Source organism: Lutjanus erythropterus, chromosome 5 (genome assembly GCF_056507025.1).
Source record: "Lutjanus erythropterus isolate fLutEry1 chromosome 5, fLutEry1.hap2, whole genome shotgun sequence".
NCBI lineage: Eukaryota > Metazoa > Chordata > Actinopteri > Lutjaniformes > Lutjanidae > Lutjanus > Lutjanus erythropterus.
In genome coordinates this window covers 12,814,529-12,827,812 of record NC_139321.1, presented here as the reverse complement: position 1 = coordinate 12,827,812, position 13,284 = coordinate 12,814,529, and the positions used below count along the sequence as shown (strand labels likewise).

The following is a 13,284-nucleotide window of genomic DNA, read 5'->3' as shown; positions in this document are numbered from 1 at the left end:
TTTTGCAATAATAACCTGGTCACTGTACTTTATGATATTGGTACTATACTACTAATAATGTGATTGCATTCATTGTGGTATTCTCATGTTGTTAAAGCCAAAGTTATATTAGATTTGTATTTATTTGTATTTACACATTCATAATGTATATACTGACTAATTTTTGAATTATTTTCACATCAGTTCATTTGTGTCTGCTTTATGTTAAATAGAAATACATACCAGTTAATTACCATCTATAAAAGTTTTAAAGGTCGAATCACATTTTGGTTTGATAAAGCGTCCCAAGCACTGCAAAATATTGAGGGGGGATAATGTTTCCATGAGTATATACGTTGTTTTTACAGAAAATGTTGTGTATCATACCTTTAAGATACATGCTACGTACATTTTCAGGTGTAGATACAGTTTGATCATGAAATGTGTGTACTTTCTGCTGCCGTTTGCCCTCTACATTGCCCTTTCTCTTTACACCAAAGTGAAAATAGCTTTTGCAAAATACAGGAACAGAAAGTGGGATGTTTGAAAAGAACTGATGCTTACTACCAACAAACAAGAGACACAAACTGTGTCAGGAGACAGTTTTGAACAGTCATAGGTCTGGGTTATCTCTTTCTGACACACTGCAGCTAACACTGGGGAGGGGCCTGATAAACTAATCAAGAAATATGGAATTTAACAGCAAGACAGATGGTCCAAAAACAAATGCAGACATATAAACAGAAGGAAAAAGGACAAAATCATGTTCTGCATCACACATACAGTACAGTGTGTACTATAGCCTACATATAGGGTGTTTTTTTAACCCAAGCATTATTCAGATCATTGAGATACAAAAAAAGAAGTGTCAGCTGGAATCAAACAACCAAACTCTATTTATCAGTATTTTAACAGTTATTGGTCTGATCTGTGCATCAAGGGTTAAATTAAGCTTAAATTCAGTTCCTGGTCGAGTGTTTACTTGAAAGACTGCTGATTCATTAAAGGCCTAAACAGCAACACTAAATGTTTCTCTGGCCTCCTCTAGTGGCGGCATGTTCGCATGGCTCCACTAAAAGCAACCCTAATAAGCTGTTAAAGTGTTTTCCAAAGAAATGCACATAACAGCCTCAATAATGGCATTCATCAGTCCTGATCAGAACAAAAACTCTCGAGTAACTCTAGAACAGAGATGATAGTTCAGTCCTGATCTCAGAATTAAACAATCTCATTTTCTTCTTTAAAAGGAGACTGGGTCAAAAGTAGGACATGTCAAATATTTTACGCACGCTATCAACTATTTTAATAACTTTTTGCTGAATACTGAAATTTCTCTGAGTTGGCTGGGGGGTTATTCAGACTGACTGGGACTTATTGTGTAGGTAGGAACTGAATAACGGGCCTTCACTTTTCAGGACACTGACAAGCAAGATTACCAATCAATCACTGCACTAAAAAGCAAACAGTAGAGCTAACAGAAGAGTTTTATATCTCAGATAATTTTATTTATTTATCATCAATGTTACCATACATAAATATCAAGGACAACATTATAAATATTACTCAATAATAGTAAAAAAAAAATAGTCAGCATATTAGATAATAATCTGTAAATCTGCAAAGGCACTGTATATTTTGTAAATTAATCAAATCACATTTATTAATAAGTAACATACATTTCAATAGAATAAGTTTTGTGATGACGTCGGTTTTTGTTTCGTTTCATTCAGTATTTTATTTCAATGGTGTAACACTTCCACAGTTGCAGCAAAAGGTGTCCAGGTGCTTTACGTCAACAGGTGAACGACTGGAGGGATGATGTCTGCGTGTGTGACCCTGCAGGGTGCAGCCTTATTTATATGAAAAAGTAGAGTAAAAACAGGTGTTACTAATGATAGTAATTAAGGTCTTGCTCCTCCAGAGATTTTCCAGTGTGCCAACATGTACAATAGCAGCACCTTGACTCTGTTTTGCCTGAATGGAATTAGTATCAGTGGTGGGTTGGTGAAGCTTGCTCTCTAATTAGTATCGTTTAACACCTGCGTTTACCTGATCGTTTCAGGTATGTTGAGAGCGGTTTGGTGTGTTCCCCTCTTAGCCAGTCAGGGTGTGATGTCACCCTTTCTCTTAAGACAGATGAGGAATTGCTCCGCCGGGGGACTTCCCTTAACTCTTTTGAGTCTTCTTTGTTGTTTTGTTTCCTGATTGAGGATTCTGAAACCTAGTTTGAGCGAGTATTCAGAAACACTTTTTCACAATGTTACCTGCATCAGGGTGGATCTTACAATAATAATATGTAGTAAAGTATGTGATGACAGGGTGACAAGAAGCAATACCATTTTTATTGTTGTTTTTTTAGCAGACCTCATTGCCATCAGTTTCATGTAGGAACTACTTCTTTCTAGTAGAAAAAAAGTAGTTCTGGTGGTTTCTACTGCAGAAAGAAAGCAGTTCCTTCATGAAACTGCTCAAAACAAAGTGTGTGGATTATCTTAAGTAACAGGGGCAAGACTGGTTTTAAATTTTTCAAATGTATTGTTTTGGTGCTTTGAGCAGGCTTTGAGAAGGCTGACATCTCCAAAACTCTGCAACTAACACCAGAAAACATTTAGATGGATAAACAGCACTAGAGGCCAGAGAAAACACATGTATTTCTGATTTTGGAACGAAGTGTCCCTAATAATCTGAAAGGACACAGTCACAGTCACTATTTGTGATTGTACATTTTTATTTCATTCACAATTTAAAAAACAGACAATGTGTATGTGGTAAAGTGTTTATCTCACAGATATATAATGTTATGGTGTATATAGTTAAGTCCAGTTTCACATTGTTGCTAATGTAGAGTTGTGTAATCCCTGAAACAGAAAAAACATCCCCGAAAATTGTACCATCACCATTTTGTACATTTTCTGTAATGCATTATGATTAAGAACAAACATAAAAATTCTTTAGGTTTTCCTAAAAAGACCCAACAATAAAATCCTATCATTAAAAAATCATCAGGCTCAACATAAACCTCACTGATCTGATACTGACCCTGTGTTTTGGTCCTTATCTTTCAGATGAACTATGTAATGATGCCAATTTCCACCAATTTTAAGAAAAAAAAATCTTCTAAGTCTAAACTTTCTAAAAATAATATCTTCATACCTTAACATAATGACTTAAAATCTCAAAATAATGACATAGTATAATGAGAAACTCTCAAACAGCTTCACTTTGAGACATTCAGTCATCATTAAGTTTGTGATTATTTTGAGATATTGAACCATATTTTGAGAAAGTTTCTCAATATTTTGAGATACTAAGTAGTTATTTTTAATTCTGAGATATTACATCATTATTTTGAGATCTCACAATGACTTAAGGGATCTATTTTTTTCATCAAATTGGCACAAACGGGCTTCCATAACTGTGCAACGCACCACAAGACTTTAGTGTTTGGCCAAAGAGAGCAGAAATCAGGCAAATACCTTTGGAGGTAAAATGGAGAGCTATGAAATGACAGCAGAGTCACTTTTGAAGGTTGGTTCTTGCAGGTAAAAATGTTAATCTATGAAGGAAAGTAGAAGTCTTTGGTCAACATTGAGACGATGCAGGGGATCTGCTTCTTGCCACTAAATCCAGGCAGGTTGGAAGCAGACTCGAACTCTAGCGCCACCTTGCGGTTGACTCGGGTCATGATCTGCATCAGCTCCAGCTCTCCGCGGTAGCGTTCCAACATCTCGCACAACGACTGCATGAACCAGGAGCCGTTGGATGTGTTTCTCCACGAGTAGTAGCCTGCCGGACAATGCACTGCGTTAATGCTCCAACAAAACAGTGGACACACTGACACAGTGTATGGACATAAATAATGCATGTCAAATTTATAGCCAGTTATCTGTGTCATTTAATGAACATAATGCAGTTTTGTGAAATATTAACAAGATATGAAGTCTTTTCTACCACTGTTGTTTACCTGGAGCAGTGGAATAAGCATAGAGGAAATCTGCCTCCACAGGGATCCTCTCTGCTGTTTGATCCTCTACACTGTCTGTCTCGATTCCACTGTCCAGGGCTGAACCACGACACGCCTAAAGAGGACAGGAAATCAAGGAGTATGTACGTTAACTGTGATATAAAATATACAGAAGACACTTATTCTTGAGAATTGGGACAAACACGTTTTTTAAAGGATTTTCGATTTCTTGCTCTTCAATTATGCTGAAACAATATATTTTAAAAGATCAAACTCTTGGCTATTAAAACTTGTAATGGCCAAACTGTTGATTAATTTTTTTTTTTTATTAAATGTAGACTCATATGACAAAATGCCACTTAATTTCATTTCACAGCATTTTTTAAAACTTTTAAAAGACTTCTCTTAATGTTAATCAAAATAGACATTTTTAAAGCATGATTCTCATTTATCTTTGATTTACAAAGGCTACGCAGTTGACTTGTTATGGCTGAGACACATATGCTAGCAATATTAAAAACAGAAAGTTTATCAGCACTTGAGCAGTATTCCCATCTTTTTTTTAAAACAGGAAGTGAGATGGGGTCCTTAGGGTATAGTTAACCCTGATTAAATTATGTTTTTGTAAAAAAATAAATAAATAAATAAATGTGACTGATAATCTTATTATGAAAACTTGTTTTTTCTACATGAAGGTCCAGCTGTTTCAAACCCCTCTTCTAAAAAAAAAAAAAAAGAAGAAGGTGCTGGCCCAAATTGAAATATATTCAGTAAAACTGAAATAAGTCTATAAAATACCTGTCATGTGTCAGTTTTCAGTTGTATAATATAAACTCCTTGCAGGCTGCTCAACACTAAGCATCCCAAGACACACACTGCAAGTGATTTCACAAGAGGAACAGGTTTCCGTCCACTGACACAAGTATGTGTGTGTGTGTGTGTGATAATGTAATGTGGCTATATTAGACTAACCTGTATGAAGAAGAGTTTCGGTTTCCCCACCAGACTCGTGCAGCTATTTCCTTTGAAGTATTTTGTCAGGTTTTCAAACTTTTCTGCTCCGTCGGTTCCATATATCAACCCCTCGTCTCCATGACTTAGCAACACACACGCAAATGAGGCACTTTTACTGTGGTCCTCCCGGGATACTACAAACACAAGAATAGGCAGAAAGACAGAATTACATGAGCAGACGAGGCACATTTTCCTCCCTCATTTTAATCACTGGGTGACACAGCATGTTGAGGACAGTGCTGATTATTACACTATGAGCATCAACCAGTTTTATTTTCACAATGCAAGAACCTACAAGTCCAGAATGGAAGAAATAAAACTCATTTAAAAATTTGAGTGTGAATTAAAGAGACACTCAGACGCTGCCATCTAGTGGTTGCTGCGTGATCATGTGGTGATGCAGTTTGTGGCTGAATCCAAATGTCCACCCTCTGGACATGCAGACGTCAGTCGTACGCACTGTGACATGTTCACCGTCAATAAATCAAGTCTGTGAACTGTCCCTTAAAACACTACCTGACTGTGAAGATATTTACTGCATTATTACATGGTTAATTATTTTATTAAAGGACTGATAGTAACTGTTGCTTTCTTTGTCTTGCAATTATACATACACAATTCAAACTTTAACTGCCAATGACAATACATGTCTCTTTCTTTTGCACATGCTTAAGTAATGTTTGGCTACTTTTATATTTGAAAATATCATATTGTGGAATTTGTATGGTGGTACTGGTATTGTTACACCCCTACCTTCTTTTGTTGTTTTTCGGACAGTTTTCCTAGCTTTTATAGCTTTTGTAGGCTACCATAACTAAATGGTCAGTTCCCAAAATCAAAAATCCATATTTTACCCCTGGCCTGTAGTGCTACTTGTCTGTCTAGATTTATTTTGTGTGAGAGAAGAGAAGAGAAGAGAAGAGAAGAGAAGAGAAGAGAAGAGAAGAGAAGAGAAGAGAAGAGAAGAGAAGAGAAGAGAAGAGAAAATGGCACTCACCCTGTGGTGCTCAAAGCACCAAAAAAAAAAAAGACACATTTAAAAAATTAAAAATCAGTGTCTCTTTCCAAAAACCATGACCTGGTTACTAAAGATAATCCACAAACTTTGTTGTGAGAAGATGTAGGAACTAATTTCTCTCAAGAAGAAAAGACAGTAGTTCCAGTAGATTCTACTGCAAAAAATAAGTACGTAAGTGTATTTTTGTATTTTGGGGTAAACTGTGCCTTTTAAGGACTACAATAAAATGTATTATGATTATCTCTATAGGCTATATTTCTACATATTTCTATAAGTTAAATTTTAATAAATCTTTTTGTATTTAGTAAAAAATTAGAAAAACAGTGTTACATCCGTATTGCAAAGAATTGTGGGTAACTAAATCAGTAGTGGGGCGACGTCTGTGCCCCAAGCAGACTCTCTGGAAGTCTGCAGAGAGTCTGCTTGAGGCCCCTTGTGCACTGGCTGAATCGTGCATTTGGACAGACCTCAGCACTTGCAGACTTCGGGGGGAATGCGCTCGCAAAGTCCGCCAGTCTGCAAGACCGCTTACGTCCGGACATTTGGATTCAGCCTTTCTAACTGCAGCAAATGTCACATGATAACTGATTACCAGCACTGGACCATTTTAATAAAGTGTTAATAAAAGTGAATGAATGAAAAACTGTAGTTCGCATTACCACTTAACATCAGGTCGTTGATCTGTCTCACTGTCTGATCATTGAAAAATTTAATCTTATAACCCAGTTCAGAGAAGAGCTTCACTGCAGCGTTAGCATCAACATCCGTCCCATTACGAGCATTCATCCCTAGAGAGACACACAAACACACAAGTGCATTAGACAGCATCTACGGTCAGCATATACAATTTAGTCCAAAGATGAGTGATGTGATTCTAAAATTCATGCAACAACAAACTGAACTTACACTTCCTGATTATGAAACTTTGGACAGCCAATGTTGGAGCTTTATTTTGTAGACTAGGCTAAAGGGCCATCCACACCATGAACCATAACTATAATGATAATGATATGAGCTTCCACAGTGATAAATGATACCATTCTATAGGTAAACAGCAGCGCTGAGCATCCGCTGAATGCTCCACTTGTGTTGGCGGCTTAGGAAAATGGATATTGATCGCCGATTAAAAAGGAATCCAGACAGATATGGTTTCATGAAATTCTTCAAAGATGAGAGGAGTTAAGAGAATCCAACAATCTGTCATGACTCATACTGTCATATGTGTCGGCACGGTATTGAACTGGTTAGCACTTTGGCCATCATAAACATGTACGCAGAGTCATTTGTCCAGACCAACGTGCTGGCTTACAACTGGATTCAGGCCCTGGGTGCTGTACAGCGGCTACTCACTGCTCCTCATAACGGGATGGCTTAAATGCAGAGATTGAATTGAATTTTACTCTGTATGTATGATTTTTATGAGTCAACCTTAACTCAATGGTGCATGTATCACAAAATCAAAATATAGTGTTTTGAAAGTCATTACAGTATCACAAAATATAATATTGCGATACTCAATATTTTCATTATTTTTTTTTGCACCCCTACTTCAGAGACCCTATCACCTCCAAAGACAGCATCTCTCAGATATAATTGCAAATTATTTTATAGAAATGTTTAAGAAGTTGTAGGCTATACCTTAAAATCTGATGCATTTTGATTGGCTGTGTTTCTATCATTCAACAAATCACTCAGAAAGTCATCCCAACAATCTCAAGCTACTTTTATTGTCATTATAACTGAGGTGTAGACTCTGTTATCCACTTAAGTTAGAATGATTTTTAAAAAAGACATTTATAGTTATTGTTATAGTTCTTGGTGTGGATGGCCTTTAATTGTCCATAAACAGAGGAGACAGAGGTGGCATGGCTGATGCTTTAATAATTAATGCTTTAATGCTTTAGTTTGCGCACTTCTTTACTTACACTTCCTGTTATCAGTGCATGAGTGCATTAACTCTGACATTTACGGCAAAATGAAGTGCACTGCAAGTACCTGGCTATTGTACTCAAAAAGGCCAAAAAGTTAAGTGTGGAATGCTGGAAACTTCTTGTCCTCGACAGTCACCATTTTGTCTACGTAGTGGAAGAGGTGGGGCTTCCAGACTTGTGAACATGGCGACGGACGAAGTAGCCGCAGTGACTACAGTGGCTGCGGTTTTACAGATATAAGTCATGCTGTACCACTATACTGTTGTCAGATTGAAGCCACCGATACATTTATTTGGTTAAGTTTGTAAAGATCTGGTACGACAAATCAAATATAAATCAACATATTGGTGCATTTTCAGCCAGTAGTAGGAGGGAAGGCAAACAAAAGCAGATGAAATCAAAAGGATGTTCATGCTGAATGAAGTAAAACTGAACACAGCTGAATAAACATGCTGATAGATGTTTTGGTGGGTGGCAGTAAAGCTCTGCTCGGCCTCAGTTCGCCCACAAAGAAGAGGAAGCTGCAGTCAGCATTTCCGGTTAACGGCCATCCTCCATTTGAGACAGCACCACCTGTCGAAATCTGTGCACTACACAAGTGATTACATAGTGTGCAAAATGCACTAGATAACAGTGTACTAACGGAAGTACCCGAACTGAGACACAGCATATATCTACCAGAGAGGCCTTTTCTTAGCTTAACATTTTGACCTGTTGGAGAAGGAAAAGCACAGGTGTTCCTAATAACATTAATGTGTGTGTTCCATTCAAATGTCCCCGTGAGGCAGCCTGCACAATACCAAGAGTCTGAGACTGAAGCAGCTAAATGGAATCAGAACATGATTTAAGTCACAATCTTCTATGTAAGCATACAGCCTCTCCACTGGTTCGACTTAACTCTAACCATACAAATGGTGGAAGCAGGAATGTAAGAAATGTGTGTTTTTCATTGAGTGGGTGTATTTACCTGTTCCAGGGTGGAAGTTCTTATTGTTGATGATCAGACAGGTTCCGAGGCTGGGGTAGTCCATCTTGTACCGGAAAGGGTCAGAATCTGCTGCTTTTCTGCTGCTGATGGGCTGAGAGTCCGTTTCCTCAGACGTTTTACGTTTGGGTTCTGCATCCTGCCTGAATTAGCACACACGCATGTGAAGACACTTGTAAATGATTTGAAATCAGTTAAATTAATATAAACTTGTTTGGCACCGCAACACTTAAACAGATTTTTTTTTTTCATGTTTTGACACCTCAGTATCTAAACTTGAGTGGCATGTTTAACCAGTCTGTACCATCTGATTGAAAACATGTCACCCAGAAGTCATAATGATTTTTGGATGATGTTATTGAAAGATTAGAACTGAATCAAACTGTGTGGTGGATTCTTTCTTTCCTTTGACAATTTCCTTTTGTGGGCAATTATAAGAGGATTAACATGATTATTTACTTAATGAATTGCAGTTTTTCACAATTGCTAAAATACATTTCTTAATACATTCCATCTTTTTCTCAAAACTGTAAAAACAAAACCAAATCTTCAAACTAAATTCACAAAAACCTCTGACTCTTCTGCCGAAATCAAACTAACTTTCATTTTATTTTAAAATCAAACAGTGCTTTGAGATCATACACAAAGTCAGTCAGTATACGAACATAAATAAATAAACAGACAAACAAATAAATAAGTAAGTAAATATACTGGACAACATATATACTGATACCAATATAGACAAATATCTGCCGACTGATGTATCTGATGGACTAATTTAAGAGATTATATAAAAATGATACACATAACAACTCCAAAGGCTTTGTAAACCTGCACAGCTGATTTAATCTAATTTGTGTGGGTGTATGCAGACTTTCTGATTGACATCTTCCTCACTCTCCCATGTGCTTCGTTGTACCTGTCCAGGAATAAGGACCTACACTTTATCTTTCTTATTGGTGCAGAGTCCAGTGATCTGATGTAATGCCCAGCAAAGCTCTGAGCATACAGGTCTTATCAGCCAGGTAAGTGAAAACACCTTTGAAGTGAGCAACTGCTACCTGTATGAAAATAATGACCCTATTTTTTCAGAACATACAGGTTTAGGTACATAACATCTAGGCAGACAGACAGTCATCAGTGGACAATAATTACCTCTTTGTGAACAATTTGAAGGCGTCCACTGTGTCCCCTCCACTCTGCACGTCTCCATTATCGTGACGCTCGGCCATCTTCCTACTGACACGGACGCACAAGAGGCCATGTAGTGGACAGAAAACAACACATGTGAGTTTATCATTTTTCTCCATTTCGTGGTATTCAGTACCTTTACTTTCTGTCAAAGCATCTGCAGGGGTCGTCAGATTGCTTTCAATTCCTCATCCAGTTTAATATGAACACTTTGTTCACTCTGTACGAATAAAACTCTTTATATCTTTGAAGGGAATAACAATGAAAACTGTGCAAGCATGACCATTACTGGGTTTCTGAGACTGATACAGATAACATCTTTGTGTAAGGTGAGGCTGCTTTAAAACATGGTGCTATGTTTATTACCTTGTTACGTTTATTGGGACTCCTTGAACAATTTGTTCACTTAACCACTGAAACATTTTTTCCACTTACCACTACTGGTATTTTAGCCCAAACCGTCACTGTCATCAGATTTCCTCCCACACAGGGACTATTTCTTTGATAGAAGGACAGTATTTCCAATGAAATCTTTTGACAGTTGGGTAGGTGGTTTATCCAGAATGAGTTGTTTCATTTTCAGTTTTTTGAGCAGCTGAAACCAAATCTCATTCACCCCCAAGGGGCAGCGGGAGGCCCAAGGACACGCTATCCTGAGAAATGTTTAATTTTTGGTGTGATATTTGAAAACATGTGAATTTATCACCTAATTCTAATTCCTTATTGGAAAGCAGACACTCTGACTCAATAAGTTAGGGGATTTTTTCTCAAGATTTGATAAAGGTAATCTGACATAACGAAACCGTTGTGTGTCGCACAAAAACAGTTTTGGTATGACACAGGATCCTTACTCACACAGCCGTTGTACGCGGAACCACAAAACCACAATGGTTTCAAACTGACCACACAAACCAGACCAGTTTCCTCCTGGCAGCTGGTTGCGTTATGTTAAGTAAAGTTAACATCATGACTGGATTAACAAAGCTGTTATTGGATGTATCCCATACATCATAATGATACTGGCCTATTTAAATCATTATTATAAATCTTGTAATAAAAAGAGCGAGGCAAATCTGTATTCATTTAGCAGTGGTGCATCAACCCAACAAGAACATTGCTGCCACTGTTAACACATTTATAAACACTGTAATTTAGCCTTAACATTACAAGAGGACTATTCAACTGGTGGCCCATGGGCCGGATCTGGCCCTTTAATGGCCTCAATCTTGGCCCTAAAGTTTATAAGTGTTGATACTGTTCTTTAGAAGATCATAATTTTATTAGTAGGCTTGGCCCTTTTAGTGGTTATGTTTATTGTTACACACAGAGGCAATTATTTCATTAAAAAGTTTGAACTATGTCTGTTTAAGCAGAGGGAATTTAGGAGAGTCAAACCACATGAAAAAAAACCAGCTGCAACTAATGATTATTTTCATGGTCATAATTGGTCAGTTATTTTTTTCAATTAATAGATTAAACGTTTTTTGTTTTAAAATGGTGTAAAATGTTGACCAGTGTTTCCCAAAACCTAATATGGCGTCTTCAAATGTCTTGTTTTATGCACAACCCAAAAATATTCAGTCAAAGAGGAGAGAAACGGGAAAATATTCACATTTAAGAAGCTAAGATATGAGAGTTTAGACTTTTTTCTTAAAATATTATTCACACTGATTAATCAATTATCAGAATAGTTGGCGAGTAATTTAATAATCACTTAATAATTGATTAATCTTTACAGATCTAAACAAAGATGTATTTTTCTACATAATATTTCTTTCCAACTGTCAAAACTAATAATTTGAGAAAAAAAAAAGGGTGCGCATATTTAAATTCCTAACCTTACAGGTCAGACAGGAAAACTGTTGGAAAATGTAATTTTTTTTCAAATCTGTCCCTTCTAAAAAAAAATAACTGGCCTGCTTTAGAAATAATGATTATATAATAATTAAAAAATATATATTTTTAACATTAGAAGCTCAACTTTAGACCCAAACAGCAACAGAAATGAGAGTAAACTAGATTACTCAAAACACCACAGCTGTATTAAAATGGCAACAGCCAACACTGTTTTAACCGCACGCTGAGAAAAGTCCATTAAAAAACAGGAAATTACTTCCCGCTACTTTGATCGGCAACAGTGAGGTCAGTGAAAAGCGAAAACGATTCCTGTTTTCTAGATAATCATAAGCCACTGTTCATAACCATGTTATTAACCCAAACCAGGGAATAACGTTAACAAATCACTCTTAACAGAGAAAAGAAAAAATGGGACTATTTGTTCACAGCTTGGTGTAATGCATTTTATTATTATTATTAACACGTCTGTCATCGCGCTTCCATCCATTCAATACTGTGTGAAACTGTCTCCCTCAGAAAGCAGCGTCACGTCACGTTACAACAGGAATACGTTACGAGCTAACGTTAACTTACCCCAAAAATGTCATAAAATACTAGGTAACACACTTTGGCAACCTTCAATAAGTTTTAAACACCGATGGAGTTCACAACTGTCTCCACCTTACTATCTAAAACCGCGTTTGTCGGGTGCTAAAAAGCCGCTTTAAAGTTAATTAGCAATGCTAGAAAAACATCGACTAATATAACAACCGGTTTAACCAGTCCTGTTACCTTCTTAAACTGACAACTGACAGAAACTCATGCTTCGTCCAACTCCTGCGTAAATGTTAATGATAAATAAATAAATAAATAATAATAATAACTGCAAAATAAACGTACCTTTTCGTAACACAGCCGTGTGTCTGTATTGACGGGCGGCAGTCAAGTTTTTCAATACACGGAAATGTCAAGTTGTTCAAAGTGCAGGCCTGAAACCTTCAGCCAATCAGGAGCGCCGCTCTCCGTGGGCGGAGCAAAGCGCAGAAAGTCGGGCGCACCTTGGATCAACAGAAGCAGCTGATTGGCTTTAAAAAAAACAAAAAAAAACGTCCTAGATCGACATGACCAATTCTTCGGCGTGTCAGGACATGTTACGAGAATTCGGTATTTCAAATACATGGCATGCATATTTAATTCAGCTGTCAGTGAAAATGATTTATTATTACATCAGAATTCATACCAGGCAAACAAATCTAATTGCAAGCTTTCAACATCATCTCAAAATACAACTTCTTACTGATACCCTGGGACACCTTACCCATGAATTATGTTTCCAATCTTAGGTTTATTTTGACTTTTATTTATT

General features: G+C 37.0%; 1 protein-coding gene across 1 annotated transcript; it reads right to left on the bottom strand.

Annotated features, from left to right (window-relative positions):
- Positions 1–3,039: 3,039 nt before the first annotated feature.
- LOC146326544 (caspase-3-like) lies at positions 3,040–12,924 on the bottom strand. The gene is made up of 7 exons (XM_084718834.1): positions 12,819–12,924; positions 10,047–10,127; positions 8,874–9,034; positions 6,635–6,763; positions 4,916–5,091; positions 3,944–4,058; positions 3,040–3,765 (listed from the first exon to the last, which is right to left on the bottom strand). The coding sequence occupies exons 2-7, from the start codon at positions 10,121–10,123 to the stop codon at positions 3,536–3,538; spliced, it is 888 nt and encodes a 295-aa protein (XP_084574960.1). The 5' UTR covers positions 10,124–10,127; positions 12,819–12,924; the 3' UTR covers positions 3,040–3,535.
- Positions 12,925–13,284: the final 360 nt, after the last annotated feature.

Coding starts and splice junctions, on each gene's coding strand:
- LOC146326544 (XM_084718834.1), bottom strand. CDS start 10,123: ATGGCCGAGCGTCACGATAATGGAGACGTGCAGAGTGGAGGGGACACA. Junction 6,764..8,873: donor GAACTTCCACCCTGGAACAG/GTAAATACACCC, acceptor GTGTCTCTCTAG/GGATGAATGCTCGTAATGGG. Junction 4,059..4,915: donor CGAAACTCTTCTTCATACAG/GTTAGTCTAATA, acceptor TGTCCTCTTTAG/GCGTGTCGTGGTTCAGCCCT.